At 24.6% G+C, this 23,655-nt stretch overlaps 1 protein-coding gene across 5 annotated transcripts; it reads left to right on the top strand.

The window, feature by feature from the left end:
* The first annotated feature begins 840 nt into the window (after positions 1–840).
* On the top strand, positions 841–12,695 carry LOC145835847 (uncharacterized). Of its 5 annotated transcripts, XM_082943581.1 has the most exons (8): positions 841–1,806; positions 4,722–4,809; positions 5,111–5,185; positions 8,985–9,101; positions 9,272–9,361; positions 10,259–10,417; positions 11,556–11,612; positions 12,502–12,695. In XM_082943581.1, exons 1-8 carry the CDS (start codon positions 1,034–1,036, stop codon positions 12,589–12,591), a joined length of 1,449 nt encoding a protein of 482 aa, XP_082799707.1. In that variant the 5' UTR covers positions 841–1,033; the 3' UTR covers positions 12,592–12,695. The 5 variants fall into 5 exon arrangements, 4 of the variants coding, with proteins under 4 accessions (XP_082799707.1, XP_082799709.1, XP_082799708.1 ...); XM_082943584.1 differs by lacking the exon at positions 841–1,806 and having other exon boundaries at positions 3,816–4,809; XR_014369868.1 differs by lacking the exons at positions 9,272–9,361; positions 10,259–10,417; positions 11,556–11,612; positions 12,502–12,695 and adding an exon at positions 7,690–7,870 and having other exon boundaries at positions 8,985–9,102.
* Positions 12,696–23,655: the final 10,960 nt, after the last annotated feature.

Below are 23,655 nucleotides of genomic sequence, written 5' to 3'. Positions count from 1 at the left end.
AGGGTTTTTTTGTTTAAGTAAATAATTGAGTTCTTTATAACTAAGCAGCTAGTTTAGTATTTTATGTAACAAGTTAATGTTATACTGAAGCGGAATTAAGACCAGATGAAGGAAACCATATCTTCATTAGATGAAGAGGAAATAATAATATCTTTATTAGATGAAAAACGGTAAAAATAAATTTTAGTACATACATTTAAAAAAACAGTATTAGATTTAGTTTTTTATTGTTTTAATGTTTTAACTGTAAAAGTTCGTTATGGTTTAAGGTTTAAGTTGTGAAAGTTCCTTATTGATTTAAGGTTTTAATTGTAAAACTTCCTTATATGTCGTTTGTTTATCTAGATACATTTATGCTAGGAAATGCTAAAAAATTGTATCTTTTTTCAGACAAGCTGTGTTTATAAGGTGATGATACAAGTAATTTGCTGATAGAGCTGTTTATTACAAACATCAATCATACACAGATGGTTTAAGTGATGTAATGGAAGTTTGATGATAGAATTCAGCAAAAAACTGTTGTTTTTAACCTATATTAAAATTAGATTGAAAGCTTTATATAGTTTTAAGTGTTAGGTTATGTATTTTAGAATAAGTTTAATTTAAGAGTTTGATTTAGAAACGTCAGGAAAATTTTTGTAAAAAGTCAGGAAAAAATCAGGAAAAGTCAGGAAATTTTTCTCAGCTTGATCAGTGGCAACCATGCTTGGTCTTTATCTTTATTATCTTAAGTAAGATATTACAAATATTTGATCTTTTATATAGAAAGTAATACAAGATTAAATTTTGATACTATTTTTTTAGATTATAGTAAAAGTTTTTGAGTATAATAATGCCAAAAAGGGAATCAAATATTTCAATACTGTTAAAGTTTAACAGGTCTAAAATTGTAGAAGCTGCTATCAAATCAAATTTTTTAGAACTTCTGAAAGAAAATGAAAGTCAAGCTTTTAACTCTTTCTTGTGTAACATTTACAAAAGAAAATTTGCGTCAAAGGGACAAAAGTACCTATACCTTTCAAATCTCAAGTCTATGTGGAATAAAAACAAAGAACATTTAACTAAAGAAATAGATCAACTTAAAACTCAGAAAAACCCAGAAATCCCCCAAAAAACATTAAGTGTAGAGCAAATTGATAAAAGAATTCATAGAAAAAATGATTATTCTCCTGTTAAACAAAAAAAGAATATGGAAAGAGTCTCAAGTATCCCAGGAAATCAAGCTAAAGTGGTAAATGAAATAAAATCTGTGCAAAATAATTATAATAAGTTGAAAAAATGTGAATTGTTTGAAGATCAAAGCAATCTAAACAATTTAAATGAAAAAGAAGAGTTTACAAAAGCTAGCAGAGTTTCTAAAACTAACAGTATTAAACAAATTGAAATGGTGAATGATTTTAATAATTTTTATAATACTTACCATAGCTCTGAAAGTCTGGCTAGCAAGTTTGAATCAGAGAATGAAATATTAGATATAAATAGAAATAGCTTTTTAAGCTCTAACAGTGCTGAAAATTTAGAGTTTAGAATTCTTAGGACCATTGAAAAGAGAAAAGTATGGGCAGTTGATAAAGCTAAAGTCAAAAATATATTTAATTTTACATCTCATAATATGGAAAAATGTTGGTCTAGTATACTTTATAATGATTATATAAGCACACATAACCCATATTGTGTTCTTGTTTTTAAAAACCGTCATGTAAAAAAACAAAATTCCAATAAAAAAAACTTACCATTATTCCGAGCCATTGCTGTTTGTAAGCATTCCAGTTGCAATACAAAGCACGTATTCATAATGAGAGAAATGTAAGTTTTTTTTAACTACATTATAAAATAACTAAATGGTTATACAGAAAAATTTCCATAAAAGACTTTAATAATTGTATATTTTATTTTTTCATAGTTTATTGATTTGAAACTTTTTCCTTTTCTAAGAAGACTTTTAAGACTATAAATAAAAGTATTAAAACAAAGTGACATCACAAAAATAGAAGGTACACAGTTCATAATAGTAAGTTTACAATTTATATGGGTTAGTTTAACAGTCTAGGGCATATGGGGCTCCATATATATTTTTTTAATAAAAAATAATATTAAACTATAGTTCAAAGTTTCTAAGAATTTGTTTATAGAACAAAAATCTATTAGTTTTAGAGATATAACACAGTTTGTAAAAAAATTCAATACAACCGTATGGTTTAGTTCAAATTTCCAGGAAATGTTCTTTACAATATTACAAACAACTTGTAAAAAGCAGATTTTGACAAAAAAAAACTTATGACCAAAAAAAAAAATATTTGTTTTTAAATAATTTTTTATTTTAATAAAAAAGTCATTTTCTACAAATTATTATAAATTTATTAAAGATAACTCTGAGAATTTTTACAATAATTGCTCAAAAACTGAAGAAGGAGATAGATTTTTAGTCAAGTAGTCTATTTTGCCCTTTCAGTTTGCACTTTTAATAAAGAACCTAGTTAACGCTCTAACTTTGGTTGATTGATTGTATCTCAAAAGCTTCTTTAAATTTTAAGAAGCAGTAAAAGATAACAAGTAGCTTGATTGCTTATGTAACAAAAAGTGTTTGAACCCTCCTTCCCTTTGCCCTTAAAAACCTGGGTGTTTTAAAAAATTCATAAATATTATAATAAGTCTATAAAGAAGTAGTAAGTAACATAAAGTTTGATGTAGTTAATACTTAATGCTACTAATCTTTCATTTAAGCTATTGATTAAAATATGAACCAAAAAAAAAAAATAGCAAAAAAAAAATTGGAGTCAAGATACCAAAATTTTCCAGCTTTAGTCAGACACATAGTCTTTGAAAAAAAATGTTTATAATATCTAAAAATAACTAAGTTTCATATTATAAACTATATTAATTTTTAAATTTAGGCTATCAGTATCAGATTGTTAATTATTAGGTCCTATACTTGAGTTTCCTTTATAAATTTTGATGTTAGTTTTTAGCTTAAAAAGCTTAATACTCAAGTTGTGAAACAATTGCTACCTGTCTGTTGTTTTATAGTTTACAACAAATATAATTTCTCTATCTTAAACACAAAGTATTGAGCACTGTGTACCAGGTTTAAATAAAATAACAAAATATTTAATTGAAATAATACTTGAATAAAAAAGTTTAACAATAATGGTATACTATAAAATGATTTCGGAAATACTAATACAATTCTTGTTTAAAACACTATTATCTATTACACTGTTTTGTTTAGCTGGCTTTTATTTCTAAATATGTTTCATTTAAAGAAATTTCCAATAAGTTGTAAACTGAAAAAAATCATCTTTAACAGCAAGTTGGAGAAAAGAAAAGTTTTAAAAATGAATTTAAATTAGTTTAAGGTATCTTTTTAAACTTCAATAAAAACCCAAGGAACTTTTTTTTGGTAGTTTTTTTGATTCCAAGTAAATAACATGATTTTAAATAATAGAAAGGATAATAATCAATGGTAATTTAATTATAAGTAAAGTATGTTTTTTCAACTTAATTTAATTACTTTTTCTTTAATAAAATAAACTGTATCTGCAATATAACATTGTTTTAATCATTTGACCTTTTTTTACTTAGCTGTATAAAAAACGCAAATATACCTTCAAACTGAATGTTTTTTAGCAGTTTTTAGAAAAATAAAACAAAAACACATAATGAAAACTAAAGCATTATAGCAAGACTTTTTAGTTCAAACATATCAAAGGTTATTGATGCAGCAATCAAAGCTAATTTTCCAGTCAGTTTTTAAACTATAAGAGTGGCAACTGTGAAATCAATAAAAATGTTATCCCTTTATCTATACCACCTAACTCAAAAATATTTTATTGTATTCTTATTTATAACCATCCTTATACAGTTTCACATTCATAACTTTATGTTTAACTTTGTTGTCAAACATTTGGTGATGTTGTCTAGATATAAGGGTATAAAAGTACAAATGTAAATGTGCAGTTTTTATTTTTTATAAGCCTATTAATTTAAAACTGTTTGAAATTACTTGTTAATTTAACAAGTACACCCTTAACTTTTTGTTTTTTTATTGTGTTTAAGTGGTGTTTTTTTAGAAATTGACCATAAAGTTTTACTAAGTTTATAATGTTAGTTCAGAGTTTTATATTAAGTCAAAAACATGGGTCAACAGCCTCCAAAGCTAACAATTGGAAAAAGCTAAAAAAATACTTTTGACCAGGCGTATTAAGACAAAAGTCTTTGGTGGGTCATTTTAAATTAGATAGAATACTCCCAAAAAATTAAGAAACAAAATTTTTAAGCAAAATTGTTAAGAACATAAAATTGTTTTAGCTCATGATCCATTGATCTAAAAACAAACAGATAAAATAAACTTTTATTTAATAAAACTGTCTTAAATTTACTACAAAATAGTTGTGTATATAGGGTGCCCACTTACTTGATCTACTGGGTATTGCAATTTTACAAAAACACACAAGGTTTTCATGTAAATTTGTTTGTAATTTTACATTGTAAAATCAAGACTAAAATGGTTAGATGATTGTACTTAAAACAAATTTAGTTGAAAGTATTGTAAAAAAAACTAAGTACTGTATTACAATTGCATCTAAGAAAAGCTATTGCATTTAATATTAGCCAGAGGTGCTGCTTGAATGAATTTTTCTTGCAAAACAACTTTTGAAATTAACGAAGTATGAAAATATATTTACTCATTATTGTATAAAACTGTATATTAATTTTTCTAGAAATGAAAATGGATGCCACTATGAATTTGAATACTCATACAAAGGTAAAATAATGCACAAAAAAGATGAGCATCATGAAAGAAATAAAGTTGGTTCTAATTTGAGTTTTATTTGTTCTTTATATTTTATTAAAGCAAAAAAGTTAATATGTCATGCAACTATTGAAAATACGTATTTTATACCATTATGCTGTGTAATATAAATTTTCAAGTTTGAAAATATTTTCTGCTACATGTCATACCTTGGTTTAAAATTTTAAAACGTTTATATACATAATAATTTAAATGATTTTATTAAAGTAAATAATATGCTTAATGTGTAATTAGATGGATTCTTCAAAAAAAAAATTATATTTTATATCAAAGTAAATAACAGACTTTTTTTTTAAGAGTTCAAAATTAAGCAAGATAGTCAATAATGTCTCACCAACAAAACCAAATCAAAAATACCATAAAGTTACTGTAGTAAGTTGTTTGTATTTATTAAAGGTGTTTAACTCTTTAAAGATCAATTTTAAAATAAATTAAGATCTTGCTAAACTTAAATTGAAAATAAGTTATTTTACTTAACCACTAGTTAACTTTTAAAATCTCAAAAAAGTTGACAAAAAATGTGCTTGACATAAGTTTTTTAAGAAGTATCTTACAAAATATACTATATTTTTTAATTCTTTAACATAACTTTTATTTTTATTTAAACAAATTTATAGTTATTCTGTAAGCGTTCCTGTAAGATTTGTTGTTTTTCATATAAAAAAGAGCTCTAGTCATTCTTAATGCATTGACTACTATAATTCTATATACATTGTATTAAGGCAAAAATGAAGTTTAAAGAGTCTTGTGACTAAAAATTACGGTGAGAATTAGTGATTTAAGGGATCCTCTATTTAGGATCCAGCCGGATCCTGGTCTTTTTTCTAAATTAAGATCTGGCCGATTCCGGATCTGGATCCTAAATATTTTATGTGGTTTCAATAGAGAACGAACTTATAAAAATTATTTATTACAATACCATTAATTAGTGAAAATTGTTTAAATACAAACATTTTGTTAAAAAAACACATTGTTATTGTCTAAATTTTAAATATTGTATTTTAACACTTATAATACTTATATGAAATCTCAGTTTATATGTTAAAATTCAAGCTACTTATACGTCTTGAATTTTGTACCTTGTATAACTAAAAAAAAAGACATTAAATGTAACAATGCTTTAAAAAACAACCAACTTTATTTATTTTGATTATGTTAAGCATTACATTACATGTAATGCTTAACATGTATAAACATTTAAACTATAAGATCTATAATAACTTCTTTAGTAACTGTTTATGTTAAAAAATATAAAAGTAAGTGATTAAGTAAATAACATTTACTCATATCAACGCCTATTAAGCTACTGAAAAACCTATTCTTGTTTTTTTCAAGATTTAAAAGTTTTTTGTCAGTTTTTGCAAGCAATCGACTTCACTTTTATTCGTACAAGTTCTGAATATAATCTTTCAGAATAAACAGAAGATGGTGGAGCGGGAAGATACCTTTTTGCAAATCTGGCTAGATGTGTGTATTTTTCTTGCTTGAGTTTCACCAAGACAAAACTTCAGCTTCTTTTACTTCTTCAGCAAATAAATTTTTTTCAGCCAAAAAAAAACTTAGTCTTTGTCTCAATCTTTTGATTAAGTGAAACTTGTTGCTCCCTTTTGTGAGTGTTTGCACTTGTTCTCGATTTAGATGTAGAATAGATTGACAAAGTTTTTTTGGGAACATCATTTTTAGGTAGTTGAGCTTTAGGTTTATAAGGCGGTACTAGAGAAATTTGACCAGTCTCACGGCAACTATAATTTTTTACTTCTGATTTCAGCAGCCTTAAAACCTTCTGTTTGAGATTAGCAGGGAAGAAATCAAGTCAATACAGTGGTTCAACAGCTGTTGCGAGTAAAAACAAGTTGTTATCATAAAGGTTTATTTGTGTGCTGTTATTAGTAGTATAAAACCTTCTTTTGAAAGACTCTTTTATATTTTCTGCCAAGCTTTTTAAGGTTGTAGAACTACTTTGACTTGGTGGACTATAAGCTTTATAATAAAAAAAAAATTTGTACTGATGCATGCGGGATTACACTTGACATCATTGCGTTGTTTTGACTACACTGTTGCGTTACTATGTAAAAGTGTTCGAGCAGCTCATTAAAGAGGCTAACAAGTTTCCATTCATCAATTTTTTGTTAGCCATTTAGTTCTGGACACTTGTTTTTAATTTTTCTAGTCTTTTTGGCATAAGGTAGGTTGAGTTCCACCTTATTTCAACATCTTGCACAAGTAGCAAGGCTTTTTGCATTGACACTGATAAACCTAAAGTAACCTGGAATTTTTTGGTTCCTTGCACGCTTTACAAGAATGATTGAAGTGGCCAACAGTTTGATGGGCATTGACTATCAACACATTTATGTTATCTTCTGAAAACAGTGAATCTTTAATTATCAGTTGAAGCGTGTCAATGAAAAATGGTGCTGAAGAGGATTATAAGAACAATATACCAGTTAATGCGTTGTTGTGCAGAAAAATTTCTTGAACAATTGCTGCATCTTAAAGTTTTATTAACCAAATATTAAATAAGCTATATTTGTAGAGTTTTTACGTTATTTAATATGATTAAATGAGAATAAAATAGGTAAATTAAAATTCTAAAGACTTTCAACAAATTGAAATTAATCAAAATTTAATTCTATTTTTTATGTTAAAAAAATATAATATTTTAAGTTTATAAATAGAACTAAATTGTAGATTCAGTAGAAGAATCTAGCCTGCAAGAAACTTTAAATTAACAATTCACTATTTTTATTCTAATGGATGTACCTATATGTTTATATCTAATAATTAAATTACTTAAACTTTATTTAGTCTGTTTTGCTAGACTAATATTTAAAATACAATAATATAAGTATAAAAAAACTAAAAGAAGCTGATCGCAGAAAACAAAGTCTTTCCAAAATAACTGGATCTAGATCAAGCCAAATCTCAGCTAGGATCCAATTCTGGATATCTTTTTGAAGTTAGGATCCGGTTGGTTCTGGATCTTTTTTTTAAATTATGAATTGCTGAATCCAGGTCTAAGCAAAAAATGGCTGGTTCCGTATCCGAATCTTTGATCAGGTAAATATCACTTAAGGAAATTAAAACAATTCGTATCTGCTTTAAATAATATCATTGGTCAAGTGTAAAGTATTTTGTCGGACAGCCTGGTATAAAAGGGTTGCACTAGAGAGTTGAAACTAATATTTAAAGAAATGGATATCAGATAGTTTGTTTTGGGCCTGCTGGCCGGATACATGTTTAAGTGAAGTATGTGCTTTAAACGCTTGTTTTTAACTATTCAGAGCAACCCAAGACAGTTTGTCACACAATACTTTTTACTTCATAATTTTTACCAAAAATAAGTTAATTTAAGCAAGTTTCACAGTTTTGTTTAAAACCCTACACAGCCCTACTGTATTTTAAACATTCTGTAAATGTTTACTGAATATTTGAAAACACTATTTATATTTTTAACGGTAGTAAGTATACCTTTTAAACTAAGTCAATTCATTATTTTAGTTCAAAATTTCATACTAAAAAAAGTCTTTGAACAATTAATAAAAACTTAATATAATATATTTAGTTTTCACTTATTTCTTTTTACAACGCTATGGTGTTATGCAATAAGTAAAAAGTCTGAGAGAAAAGACGTGAAAAATAACTAATTAAGAATGGCTCTTGTGAAAAGTTAATTATTGAAAAGAAAGTACAAAGTTTTAAATTCAGTCAATTTTAAACATTAGTTCTAATATGCAACTGTAATAGACTGTTTTTAATATCCAGTTTTCTGTAATTATAGTTGAAGTTAACATTAAAGTTAATAAATATGCATTGGAGTGAGTACTTCGTGTGGTAAGAGTAAAATTAGTCAATTAACATTTCAGAAAATTTAAGTCTATTTTTTATACATAAAATTAATTAACATGGTTACATAAAGTTATCCACAAATTTTGTTTTTCAATCTCGACTGATATAAAACTATAACGTTTATCTTCAAAAACAGTATTTTTCATAAGTTTGAGAATATATAATGCAGAAGCATACAACCTTCCTTATAGTTGTTAAGAATGAAAACGAACATGAGGTATAATTAGTTTGATAAAAAGTTTCAATTAATGAGTACTTGAATTAAAAAATTAACTCATATCAAATGTATTGCAAACAGAAAGTTAACCGTAAAATAAAATGATAGGTTAGTGTACCGAATCAAAGCACAAGGAACATAGTTGATGAAGCGTGGCAGGCTGTTGATGGTTTTGATGAGGATGGTTCCCCTCATAGGAATCATTTATATGAAAATGAGACTAAGGTAATTTGATCATAAGTTTTACTTAACATTTATTTAAGTAGATTTGTATTTAATATTACAAACTTAAGACAGTTTTGTTTATGAATCAAAGTGTTAACAGTCTTTAAAGTTGTTCCGGTTTTGCATAATCACATGTTGCTTTGTTTTAAAAGTAGACTTACGAAATACAGGAAGATTGGAAACAAATGTATTCAATGGAGGTTGAACAAAACAGACTGTATTATGAAGAACTTGAAGAAACTAGAAAAATGTGTGTTAAGGTAGCAAGATTTTTATTAATTTAGATTAAAATATTATTTATGAAATTTTTAACACTTAAAAAAAAAGTAATTGATTTGGTGAAAGTAATTTTATTGTATTTTTTATTGATATTTTTCTTTTGTTAATAATATTAAAATTATATTTAGACAAAAGTTAAAATATATAAAAATCAGTCATGTACAATATTTAAAAGCTCCTAAAAGTTATTAAAATGTTATTAATTTTTCGATATTATCAAAAAAAGTTATGGTCAGAAGGGTAAATCATACTTTTTAGTCTTGTTTTTTTTTTTGCGTTAGAAACTAAGCTACCTGCTTTTTACCGAATAAGCAACTTTTGAGATATAAATGGTTAAACTTTCAAATTTCATAGGTTTCTTATAAAGTTGCAATCTAAAAAGTATATACAAAATTTAATTAATCTCACCTTACAGTTTTCATGCAATCGTTATGAATCTTTCTCAGTATAGTTTTTATTAAATTTAATTGAATATCTAAGAAAAAAGTACTTATATATTTCTAACAAAAAAAAAAAGTCAGTAGATTCTTTAAACTTTGCAAAAAACTTTTCATAAAGTTTTGAGATCTCTAGCTGAAAAAAGAGTAAAGACTTTTTAGTTAATTTTTGATATAAAAGAAAATGGAAATTTAAAAATGGTCCACATGTAGGTGACATTTTTTACGAAAATGACCAGCACCTCAAATATTAACTTTTTTTTTTCATTTAAACTTGCAATTCATAATTAAATCTAATGTTTTTACAAAATACAAGTGTTAGACCTCCCAAAGTCCTAGAGTTTACCACTTTCTGTATGTAGACAATTGTATCAAAATCAAATATTTCAGAGTGTTTTACTGCATTCATATCATGTGTTGTAATTTTAAATATTTACAAAGCTGGACGAAGAGCTGGAGGCTTGCAAGGAAAAACTGAACAGGTACGAACCTCGAGTCGTGGAAAATCACGAAGAAATTCCAAATGAAGAAGTTCCCAAGGACGATGACTTGCCTCCTGCAAACGATCAAAATAATGGAGACCTTCTCACTTTTGGAAAGGTTAGTAATTGTTGTTTGCTCTTTTCTTTATTAATTTAAAACTTCTTAAATTTGAGAATTTGTTAGTTTTAAAACTGTTTGATTCCTCTCGAAAACTATTGTTGATGGCCTTGCGGTGCGTTTAGTCACAGTTTGGTTGAAAATAGCCAAAATATTGCTTTCATTTGTTGTGTTGTCAGCAATTTAATCGGTTGTACCTGTAAATTAATGCTTAAGTATGAAAATAATGAATCCCGTTTCCTTAAATGGAAACAGCTGTTTTTGCCACTATGTCTGATTTATAATGAGAGGGAAACCAATCGTAGATTGTAAATGTTGTTGTTGGTGGTGCGGTGTAATCTGTTGCTTACTAAACTTTTAAAAACTTTGTTTAGAAAAAAAGTTAAGAAATAGAAAAAAAAGTTATCTAAAAATGTTAACTTAGGATAACTTTTAACTCCTAAAATTATAAATCTAAAATAAAACTGTAAGAATATTTTTTTAGGCCTGTTTAGATTTGCATAAGCTGCGCAGTTGTCTAAATAAATCGAACCAATTTAGACTTTGATTTTTTAGATTTACAATAACCAACAATATTGACTAGTCTGCATAGATTTTGATAGTTTTAAATTGTTAAGCCAGACCGTTTTGTATTCAATACTAGTTATTTATTGATTGGACAACATACTTCTATACAAAATGTAAATTTTGTTTGATAATTAAAGCTAGGTGGATAGTAAAGTATTATTAAAACTTTTAATTTAGTTATAAATGTAAAACTAAGTTTGTGAATACACCAGAGTCGCATATTTTTTATATTAAATATGTTATTTTGTGCTCCTTTACTTGTTTCTTTCACTTATTTACTTTTATGGTGTTGTAGGATAAACAATAATATTTTGGCTGATTTTCGATTTTACAAAACAGTGGTATTTTTCTTCGACCAATTTGATGACAAACATGTTTTAAACATTGTAATAAGCAAAAAACTATAAAGCTTTTTTTTTTTGCAATTTTTAACGTTTATCCACAAGATATCTGTTGCATAATATGTGTATTTAAATTTGTAAAACAATGATTATTATTTTGAATTAATTCTACAAATACGATAAAATGCTAAATGTTTAAAGTTTTTAAAGTTTAAAACAATTAAAAACAGGTGCATCAAAACAATGTGTATGTTGATCATAAAAAGGATGGAAGTTCTCAGAATAAAGTTAGTTAAACGTTTTAAAATGTTGTGATATTTCATAGAATCGGTAAATTAATGATATATAAAATATTTTTTTAGGAAACAGCTTAATCTTGTTGTTTAATTATTGTTAAACATCCTTCTATAAGATTTAAAATTGGTTCAAATTATTTAGTATTTTTTAAATAAGGTTTTTAAACTAAATTTTAAATAAAGGTAAAAGTTCAAATTAGTATAATTACTACCAGGTTTCAGTGGGAAAAAATTTTGACCTTGTAAAATACAATAAAATAGTTGATTTTTATTTTATTAAAATAAATTCTTTACTTTGTAAACGGAGCATTTTTGTTTAGCCAAGAAAAATAATTATATAAACTAGTTTTTATAAATTCTGTCATTGATAAATATAAAATATACATGTAACTTTGAAAAACAAAGTTTATAATATAGCTGTGTAAACTACTCATCCTATATTGATATCTTTTAAAGTAGTTAGCTTTTATGTTTTGTAACTTGCTGCACATTTATGAACTATGCATTTTTTAACTGAATTTACAAGCTAACATTGGTTGATCACTTTCATTTTTAAGATATTAAATTTTCCAACAGTTAAACCGATGGGCTTTTAAAACAATTTAATTAAAACTTGGCGATTGAAGTTAACAAAAAAACTTATATATTAAAATTATAATTGACAAGTTCACTTTTACATTAAAAACTACTTACACTAACTTTTAAATTACAGTATTAATTTTAGTAAATATTAAAAAACAAACTAGAGTTTGAAATTACTAATAAACAAGTTGTGAATTCTGTATAATATATATTTTATTTAAAGACATTTAGTGTTTCGATTTTGCTTAACTTTTGTTTGAAAGGAGTTTTTAAATGTACATATCAATATTCAACACAGAGTCTGAAATCAGAACTGGAGATGCTGAAGCAGCAGATGAAAGAAATGCAACAAACTTTTATTTCGATGGCGCATATAAACAAAACCTAGTTCTTAATGGCTTGTAAAACCTATAATTTAAGAAGAAATGTTTTAAGCCGCAGTTCAACAAGTTTAATGAAATAATATATTAGTTCAAGAACCTTTGCTGTTTGACATTTAGAAAATTTCATACTTAGCGATTTTTTTAGGTATTAAATAGTTGTATGATTTTTAAATATTTTAGGCAATTTATTTTTATATACTTCTTAACTTGTTTTCATAAGCTTGAATTTTAACTTCTTGATAGATTTGATTTACATGAAATACTAGATTTATGTTTCTAGAACTAAAACGAAATTTTTTCTTGATTTTTGTGTTTTTCAATTAAGTTTAAAATTTCAAAAACATTACTGGTATAAAATAGTTTCAATCAATTTTTTTTTATAACACAAGTTAATCTTACAAGTTAAATGTGGAAAATTCTTTTTATACTTATTATCTTAATTGACAGGGTTATTTTCTCCAATTGTTTAATTTCAATTTTATAGAAATGACAAAAATTTTTTTATTGTTTTGAAAATTATAAACAAGTACACAATTTTTCGCTCATTTAAAATAACTGGTTTTGATGAACCGACTTTACAAAATAGATAAAAATTAACTTGAACTTTTTTAAAAGTTTCTGAATGCTGATATTCAAAAACTTTGCATGCGTATTTTGTGATTACATAGATTCGATATATTGACATTTGAAAAAGTTACTCAAGTTTTTATTATATAATTAGAATATATGTTACATGCTTAAACAATACTATTTTAGAAACCCGAAAACTGGTCTAAAATTATTTTTTTTAACTATTTTAACTCGTTTCTTATCAGAAAAGTTTATTAAAAAATCTAGGTAATAAAACATTTGTACGTTGTGATAAGTGCATTTTAAAAATTATCGTGTTCACTAAAGACTCTCTATCAACTGCTTGTTTAATAAAATAAACAAGCAGTTGTTCATCACACATGTTTTTTTAGAGCATAAATTCTAATACAAATTTTACTATGATTTTTTCACCTAAGTTAATATTATGGGTAGAAAAGTTTTTGTTACAAAAAACTGAAGCTTTTATTCTTTAGTATAAAATTATCATCGTGAGTATTTTTTACATACAACAACTTTTTTATTTGTTACTTTTTAAAAAGGATATACCAGACTAGATTTATTTATCTTTAGTTTAAAAAATTTTTAGTATATTTTTTTTTTTAAAGCATTTAATTCAGTATAGTGTTGACTTTTTAAGTATTCAAAAAAAACTTTTTTGTTAATTAAAAGTCGTCTAAAGTGAAAATCAAAATAACTTAACATTCAGTTTTACTAATTGAATATAGAACTCAATTTTTTTTTTTTGTTTATACATGTGTGCGAGAGTTTGAGAGACTTATCAGAGTTGCCACTTTTCTGGAATTTGGGAAATTTTGAAAAAATCTGGAATTAGAACAAAAATCACTAAAAAAACCTGGAATTTTAACAATTTCACATGTTCAGTAGTAAAATTTCGATTTGACTCAAAAAATCTATCGAAAATTTTTGTCATTTTCAATTTTTTTTATTATTATAAAACATATTTAAAGTAGCTTTACAGTATCTTTTAATTTTTTTTATACTTTTTAACACAGTTTCTTACCTTAAATTAACTTTTAACTAAAAATAGACCCAAAAATGTGTACTTTTAAAAACCTGGAAGAAAATTTTGAAAAAACGAGTGGCAACCCTGGACTTGTCTTCTGGTTTTATTTACAAAAATATTCTTTCCTGACTGAACAGTGTTGCAAAATTAAACTTTGAAAATAGTCTTTTGAAAACAGAATTGTCGTGAAATGATCATTAAGAAAGCACAACTGTGTAGACCAGGGTTTCCCGAACTTGGGAAACCTTAAATTAAGGGCTTATTTCAAAATATTTCTTTTTAATGATAAAATATAAAAAGCACCGCCGACTGTATCCCATTGGTATGATAAATTTATAAAAATGTAACTTGAAAAAATTACAACAAGCCACAATAATACTAGTCAACTAAAAAAATAATTTAAATAAGTTTAACCAAAGTCATTTTCAACGTAAAAACTAGATTATATCTTACACTTTTACTACAGACTTAATCAACATTTAAATTTGCTTTTTTAATGTTATCTTTACGGTGTTTTCTCTAAGCTGATATTAAAATTTTTTATTACACAAAAATTTTATTGGCGGAACTAAGTAACATAAAAGATAAGTTTGCTAAAATAAATGTCTATACATGTTACAATTAAATAGACTTTAAACCATTTAAATTTTGTTTTTAGTGATTTGGTTACTTTATTTTAATATCTACTGACTTTGATTTTTTACGAATTTGAAAACTAGCTAAAACTAGAGGTTTTCAATTATTATTTGTATTACTTAAAATGGTTTTCAGGGTTGCCAAAAAATCTGGAACATGAGAAAGTTTGTAAAAACTCTGGAGTTTTGAACGGAAACTAAGACCATAACATTTTAACATCCAAATTTTCAAAACTTAGATTTGGTACAAAAAAACTAAATTTTTTTTTTTTTACTACTTCAAATTTTTTTAAAAACACATTTAAAGTAGTATAACAGTATCTTTTCAATATTTGATAACAATTAATGGCAGTTTAATATTCTACTAATAACACTTAAAAACTTCTAAAACCTGGAAAAAATTTAGCAACCTGAAAAAAAAATCTTTTGCAATTCTGGTGATTTTAAAGGCATATATAAATTAACTAAGCTAAAAATTAATTTATAAAACATATCACACGTAACTTTACACAGTGAAATGAACTTAACTGTGAAAATGTTTAGTAACTGCTTATCATGTAGTCACTTCGTTAACCCACAAAACAAAAACTGCTGTAGAGACGCAAGCTATATTGTTCCTTTTCTACGTCAAAAAATAATTGCATAGAAACAGTTTTCAGATACCTTTTTAAAATATGACTCTAATAACAGCTTAATTGTGAAGTCAAAAGTGTTACTAAACTAATATTTTTTAAAGTTTTACTACACGTAAAAAGTTTCTAACTGGTTTTTTTTTTGAAGAATACATACTAAAAGTTTAAAAAAGCTGTTATTATTTAAACTTCAGTTTATTGCAATAACAGTGGTCTATTTATATTTAGTTAGTTTTTACTATTTCATTCTAGATTAACAGGTAAAAACGTTTATCTATAATATAAACTCATTAACGTATAACTCATAGTTTGAAGTGCAAATTATTTTTTGATTTTTTTTTCTGAACATCTACAGCACCTCCTATTTACGAGAACTTTCCATCAAAAAACTACACGAAAATTAGATCAACACAAAAAGTTGCAAAACATATTTAAGTGAGTAAGATTTTTTTTGAAAAATGCTAAGTAATACGGCTGAAATAAGAAAAATCTAAAAAACAAGTATATATCAGTTGTACAATGAGTTTTTATTAAAAAAATCAAATATAAGCGTTCATCTAGAAGAGAGTTTCTCAAACTTTTTTTCAAAAGACCCCCTTTATGGAAATTTAAAAAGCTACAGCCCCCTCAAACAAGATTTCTCGAAAAACTACAATTAAAACGGCCTTAGACCTTTTTTTTGTTTTTGCTCTTCATCATTAACTCCAAATTATCTAGTGTAAGTTTCAATTTATGACCTCATGGCCTAAATTTCTGTAATGGCCCAGTTTAAGAAACCCTGTTTTAAACAAACTTAAAAATTTATACTAAGTTAATTTATGTGCTATACTGTTTTTAGTTTTAGTTTAAAATGAGTTTTAAACTTTCATGACTGTTTCAAATGCTTATAAACTAAAAAATAACCTATCACTTGTTAACTTAATAAAAATATAGATTTTTTTATATTAAATTTTTTGTGCATTAAAACTGTTATTGTTATTTTAAAAGTATACAACTTTTAATAAATAAATAGTTTAATGCAACTAAAATCAAAAACCTGTAATAGTAAAGAATCTGATATATATTTTAATGTTTGTTTTTATTTTACCCTAAATAACTTTCAGCAAATAAAGTCCATAAAAACAGATAGGGCTTCAAAAAACAAAGTATTTAAACATATTAGTAAAATAAGCTTAATTTGTGTAAGATTCCTTATAAATGGAATATAATTATCATTTTTTTAAATAACTTTTATATTGTAAAGTTAAGCTTATGATAACTAACAAAGTATTTAAAAAACATCTTTTTTTGTTAAATAGTTAGTTTTTTTAATGTAACCGTTCAAAACAATCGTTATCAATAACTAAATAAAAAATACCATATTGGTAGAGGAATCTTTTTAAAGCATTATTTCTACACTATTTAAAATACTATAAAATAATAGTTTCAAGTCGTTGATAAGTAGTACAACAAACTTTATAAACTTTTGTTTGTTGTATTTTCGATAAACAAATACAAACATAATCATAAAGATACAATCGAAATAACAAATTTCAAACTTTAGGCGGTAAATAGTGAGAATTTTCAAGTTTAAACCGGTTTTAAAATATTCAGGAAAAATTCACTTCCGTATGATGACGTAAAACCCTGTTGAGCTTTTTTTTTGTAGTTTAAATATCTTATCATATCAATTGTCAAAAGTTTGCTTACAAGATGTATAATTTTCTATAGTAAGACACTTTCTTTAGTTACTTAATCTTTATTTTAGTGAATTAAAAAAAAACTTTATTTTTTTGTTAATTGGTTTTAAATTAATTAGAGCACTCTCTCTTTTAGAGTCTGATTTCCTGGGTGAAAGTATTTCAGACTCTGTTCTATAATGATGTTAGTAAAATCTTTTATATAGTTAAAACAATCTTTTTGTTAAAACAAAACTTTGGTTCTTCAAGTTGTGCTAGTAATTGCTAGAGTTTGTTCAAAGCATCTGAGAGTATAATTAATGATAGTTAAGAAAAATTTCTTTTCAGCGTAGATAAATACAAATTAAATGGTGAAAAAAATAAGTAGAGTTAGTATGCTTTTCAAGTCTGCTTAGTACTAAAGATTGTCTTCATTCAAAACTGTATCAAAGTATATCGATCAAATGTGAAAATAGGTTTTTTCTCTATTAAACCGAGCGTTGATACAAGTATAATAAGTGTTTAGATGTATTTCTCATTCACAATAAGTAATTTTTAGTTATCTTCAAGCTTAATCTTCTAAGTAAGAGTTGTTCAAGTTTCCATTCTTTATATTTACAACACTTCAAAGGAAACTTTAAAGCTTTTATAAAACTATTAAGCTTCAAAGTTGGTTCACGGCAGTTAAATTGGTTTAGTTGTAGTTTTGAATGTTAATACTAATTTTGAATCCTTTGTATTATTACTTCAAAATAAACTTATATCAATTCTAACAGATTTTTACTCAACATTATTTATGTAAACTCACCTATGTTTCTGTACCTTATTAGAAAGTTGTTGTTTTCTACTTAAAAAAAGCTGTTATAGAACACCTTACTAATTTTATATACCAGTTTAACCTTTGTTTAAAACATTTCATTATAATTATCAAAAAAAGGCCACTGTCCTGCTTACACTACTTATATATGATGCCTACTTGTAGTATTTTTTTCCTTAAAATATGTTATAATTGTAAAAAGTAGATGACTACAAAAATTTTTATGAAGAAGTATCACTTTTCAAAAATATTAGTTTAAGCGTTTGTTAATAAAAGATTCTAGCGAAACAAGTTCACTGGAATATATAATGATAACAAACTATACAGTATCCTTTTTTTATTACACTAACACATGTTTCTGTGTGTTAACGGATTAACACACTTCAACGGAGCTCTGTAAAAATAAATTCATTAAACGAAAGAGTAGAAGCTAAGGTACTGTATAACTTGTTATAATTATGAAGAAGCATCTCCACTTTATACTTTGGCGCTAAATTTACAGGATATCATTTGGAAATGTCATTTTTACCACATACGTTTTACCAGACGTTTTTTTTCGAATTAGTGCTTCTTGTTATGCACATGAAGTGTCTTTTGTAAATTGATCAGTTCCAAATTTTTTAAACTCTAACATTTTGTTTTCAAAAGATATTTTTGTTAGCTGTGCAAAAAAAAAAGTATTACTATTGTAAAACAAAGTACTTAATTTGTTTTTGTTTTCAATTACACTAGCCTTAAAAAAGGAATTCACAATTTAAAGACTTACAGTTTTCAATAAACTGACAGATGTAAATTTTGTTTAAATCTAGGTTTTTAGAAACATATAATCATTTTTACATAAATATAGAATACAACTTTTTTTAAAGCTGTTAAAATATTTGTCTTTTGAGCGTAATTCAATGCAGCTAAATAATACATTTGAAACCAACAAATTGTTGAATGCAATTGTTATATGAGTCTTAAATTGAAAGTCTTTTAAAACGAAAAAAATATCAAGCTCTACACAATAAGAATATTTCTGGAAAAAAAACCTCAAAAAAAATCTTTTATTTTAGATTTATGCTTTAAAAACTTCAAATTTTTTTTTTGTTTCTTTAATGCTATAGTAATTATTTTATCCTTACAAGTTTTGTAATAAAATAAATCTATTAATATAATAATACTAAAATTTAACTAGTAGTTTGAGTTTAGGTATTGACTATCAGAACATTAAATAAGTTTTATTTCAATTTTTTACAAGTTAAGCTTTTTTTATTGAAAGAAAAATATCTTAGACATAATTTTTAGTTTCAATTACTGGTATATAACTGAAATTTCTGTTCGTTGTCCGTAAACCACATTGTTTGCTTAAAAGCTTTTACTACGATAAATAAAAGGATTTGTTAGTAGTCAATAAATAATGTTCTCTTATTCATTATTTTTTAAGAAAACTATTTCTTTAATAATTATACTAACATAGATTAATGGTAGCAAAATCAGTAATGACTATTTTAGAAAAACTAAAACGCTGTAAAAAGGTCCAAAAAAGTTATATTTTTACAACATTACTTACTCCCGTTAAAATGAAAACTTTAATAATAGAGATTCTTTAAATTAGGTATAAGCTTCATTATATTAAAAAACGTTATTTATTTTCTAGTAAGGACAACTAAACTATGTCACTTAAACTGGAAAATTTTACAAAATACAAGTGATAAGAAAAATATAATTTCATGAAAAGACTTAGTTCTAGCTTAAATACATATATTTATGTGTTATAATTTTTTATTAGCAATTAATCTTCTGTAGGACTTTGATTACTGGTCGAACTTAAAAGTACATCAAAAACGACTTTTAATTTTGTTTTATACAAATATTACATTTAATTATAGAAACAGAATTTATTTTATAGTTTTGATGCAAACCAGTTATAAACTAACTATGCAATTTTGTTTGTATGACCTAACATTAATTTTTTACCAAATAAACGAATATATATATAAACATAATAAAATTGTGTTTTCGATATTTTTCTATTCTGAAAAACAATCTACAGCTACAAAAAAAAATTACCATCGTTGCATATTTTGCTTTTTAAAATTAATTTGTTGTTTTTACTGTTGCTTTATTTGAATAATGTTTTTTGCAATGTAAAATGACTTTGATAAAAGTCGTTTAAGCTGCTTATTCAATGCAGTAATAATTAAAAGTATTTTTTTGTTTAAAATCAATAATGATAACATCGTTATACGGAACAACTTTACTTTCTCATGTCTAGGAGTGTTTCTATTGTTTGTTTTAAATAAATTCAAAATGACTACTGTGTCATACTGTCGGCTTTATTATCGATTAAAATATTTAATATAGAAAGTTATATATATGTTCCTGCATTGTAAAAGAAATATTTAGTTAAGAATAATTACAACGTTTGGTAAATTAAGAGAGGTTTTCGAAAGAAACTTCAATTTAAAGTTTTACATTTATTTGTCATATAAGATAAACAATACAAAAACAAAATGAATAGAAAACTTAGGTAACTACACATTTTTATAGCTGTGTAGACTTTGGTTATGCAACGAACAGTACTTTATGTAACTTGTAGAACATTTTTAAAGCAAAACATGACAATTGTTTTTCACATCAATAACTTTGAAATTATAATTAAATTATACTGCTTTGATAAATGGTATATAAGTTACTAATTATTGAAAAGTTTATACATTAGTAATATTTTTATTTTATAATATTATAAAGCAACAAGCAGTATTTGATACATCTAGTTTTTAAAGTTTTATAAAAAACAGTAATAAGAACTTTTTAGCTTTTAAATTAAATTTTAAACACTGAAAGTAGTTTGGTTTATACAGCTTGTTTATAATTCTTTTAATTTGTTCTAAATCTAATTAAGATTTTTTGTGAAACTATTAAACGTATTAATAGGTTTTTTAGATAAAACAGTTAAAATAAAACTAACCTTAAAGATATAAAACAATTTTGAGTGTTGCATAAAAAAGTTGTTAATACTTATAAGTTATTACAAAATATTACTGGTGCATATCTATTACTAAAACAGGACAACAAAACTTACTTTGTAGAAAACAAAGTAAATTTTAAAACTAAATTTGATTAAAGTCAATATTAGTTTATCATAATTTATAAATAACGTAGATCTTTAAACATAACTTAATACTACTAAATATGAGTTTGGTCCAAGTGTTATATTTTATTGATAATAAATAAATTTAAAGTTTTCAACAATAGGTAATTTAAACCTGTTTTAAGTTGAAGTTGTATCGGAATACTAAGCAAAAATTCAAGAATTTTTGTAGTTAAATTTATAATTGTTATTTTGCTCTTTAAGATTTATTTTCAGACAAACTATAATAAACCAAGAAATATTTTTTAAAGTGATTATTTCAAAAAAAAACATTTTAATGTAAAAAAAAATTGGAAGATCATTTCACAAATTTTAGTAAAACGTATTTAGTTAGAAAGTACAACAAAAGTTAATCACATTACAACTTATATAATCATTAGTAAAATTAAAATCAAGGAAGGGGTATTTATGATTAGTTAGAAAGCAATGTTTAAAAAATAAATCGGATCTATTTTAGAAAATAAAGGTCATCCCTAATAAAAGTTAAAAATTTAACATATTTCAAGAAAAATAGTGGATTTTATTTCAAAAGATTTTAAAAAATGGACCAAAAAATTTGCATAAAAGTTTTAATTTGGTTCTATAAGGTGAGAACTTTTTAAGTAACTATTATCTTAAAACTAAAAAAGTTTACATAGTTAAAAAAACATTAAGTTCTTAATAGATATTGTAATAGAAAATTCCTTAAACGTTTTTATAAAAGCCCTTAAAATCTAGTACAAATTGTTGTACTAATTGTCAACTAAAAACGATTAGTATTCTTTTGTCATTTAATTTATCAAACCTAAAAAACCTAATAAAATAAAAATGAATTTAAGTAACAATAACTAAAATCAAGATATACTAAAGCAGATAGTTTGTATCAATACGAAAAAAACTTCGATAGTGCTATAAATTTTACAGTCATGTTAAATAAAAATAATGTTTTTATCTGTAAAGTAGTTTTTATCTAAAGCAAGTGTAAGGCATTTGTATTTCATTTTACTTATTTTGAGACTAGTCGTTCCAAAGTTTTAAAGTTTATTTAAGAAAATAAACTATTTTTTCCAAATTTTATATTTGCCTCTGCAAAGCTTAAAATATAAAAAATATTAGTAAATTTAAATTAACAAGTCTTTGTTACAATTCGAAAAAAAAAGTTGTTTACATAAAACCTTAAAAGAAAGCATTTCGAGATAGGGAGCGTAGAAAAAGGTTTTATAGAGTAAACTTCAATAGTAAAAGCTTGCGATTGTTATACCTACATTTTTTGGTATACTTAGACTAAGGTAGACCGGATTTAAAATATCTTTTTACAAGCTTTATAAAGTTTCATACTTGGGTTATTTTAAATATAAATACTTCTAAATTATGTAAAAAATAAGCAAAATACTTATAACAAATATCATAAAACTTAAAAGTTATCTTTAAACATTACAAAGTAAAATGGCTAGGTTTGTGTTGTGAAAGGTATAAATGTAACAATTTAATTTTACAAACTATTTATTGATCAAAAGCTGTTAAAAAAATATAAATTATAAGTAAATTTAGACGTTTTACTCGATCAAATTTTAAGTTTTATTGAGTTATGAATTATTAAACAATTATTTAAAGTATACTTGATAGAATGTTTAATTTTTTTTACAAAACTTTTTTGTACAAAACTTTATTAAACATTATTTTGCAATTTTTGTATGAATATATAAAATCTAAGTTACAGCCATGAAAAAATATTTTAATTATTTTTTTGAATATTTTAAAAGTATTGCTAAACTATTTTTTTTTTAACAATAAACAATAAATAAGTTGTTTGACAAGAATTGCATACATGTATTAACACTTCTTTCATACACACAAGTCAATGTTTTTATAAACACTTAAGTTTTCTAGTTGTAGAAATAAAATATTTGAGTCTAGATGTTATTTTTTAAAGCTTTATAACGTTTTAATTGATTTTTATGTCTAAGATTGTGCATCAAACCAAAAAATACAAAGCTTTTAAAACAGCTTTCTCCTAGCTATTTTATCAAAAAAAGTTTTGATGCCTCATAAATTCCGAGACAACTTAAACTTAAGTTGTCTGCTTGTTTTTGAAGGGCTTTAGAAATTAAAAGCAGCCATCAAAACAAAGTCTTATAAAAAATACATTTAGTTTGGTATCACCATTGATCTAGTCTGACGGCTATACATTTTGTTTTAAATTTAAAGATTTGAAACTTAGTAAAAACTCTTTTTAAAATATTTTGTTATTTAAGCTTTGAAATAAAACCATTTTTTTAGCCACATTAAAAAAAAAACAATCTGAATACATTAAATAAACAATTAAGTTTCTTTTTTTAAATATTACACTAGTTTTATTACATACTTTGTAAAATTAAAAAACATCAAACTAGAACAAAAGATTAACTTCAAGTAAGTTCTGGTAAGTAAATTGTAACTTAGCTGCGTTGATGAATGTGTATGAATTAGCTTTTTAGTAAGTTAGCAGTTGTAGAAACAAAAATCTAAAAGAAAATTGTATAAAACAAGTGAAAAGTATCAATTAAAAAAGGTTAGCTAGATAAAAACAGTATTATTTCTTACACTTGAAACATATT

Source organism: Thalia democratica, chromosome 5, assembly GCF_965202585.1.
Source record: "Thalia democratica chromosome 5, ktThaDemo2.hap1.1, whole genome shotgun sequence".
In the NCBI taxonomy this organism is placed as follows: Eukaryota; Metazoa; Chordata; class Thaliacea; order Salpida; family Salpidae; genus Thalia; species Thalia democratica.
The sequence above is the reverse complement of the archived record's forward strand: the minus strand, read 5'-3'. Positions and strand labels throughout refer to the sequence as shown.

What these genes read in the sequence shown, in the direction of transcription:
- LOC145835847 (XM_082943581.1), top strand. Translation starts at nt 1,034, where the DNA reads ATGTGGAATAAAAACAAAGAACATTTAACTAAAGAAATAGATCAACTT. An exon ending in AGCATCATGAAAGAAATAAA is followed by an intron (nt 4,810 to 5,110) that starts GTTGGTTCTAAT and finishes TTTTTTTTTAAG; the next exon opens with AGTTCAAAATTAAGCAAGAT. An exon ending in AATACCATAAAGTTACTGTA is followed by an intron (nt 5,186 to 8,984) that starts GTAAGTTGTTTG and finishes ATAAAATGATAG; the next exon opens with GTTAGTGTACCGAATCAAAG.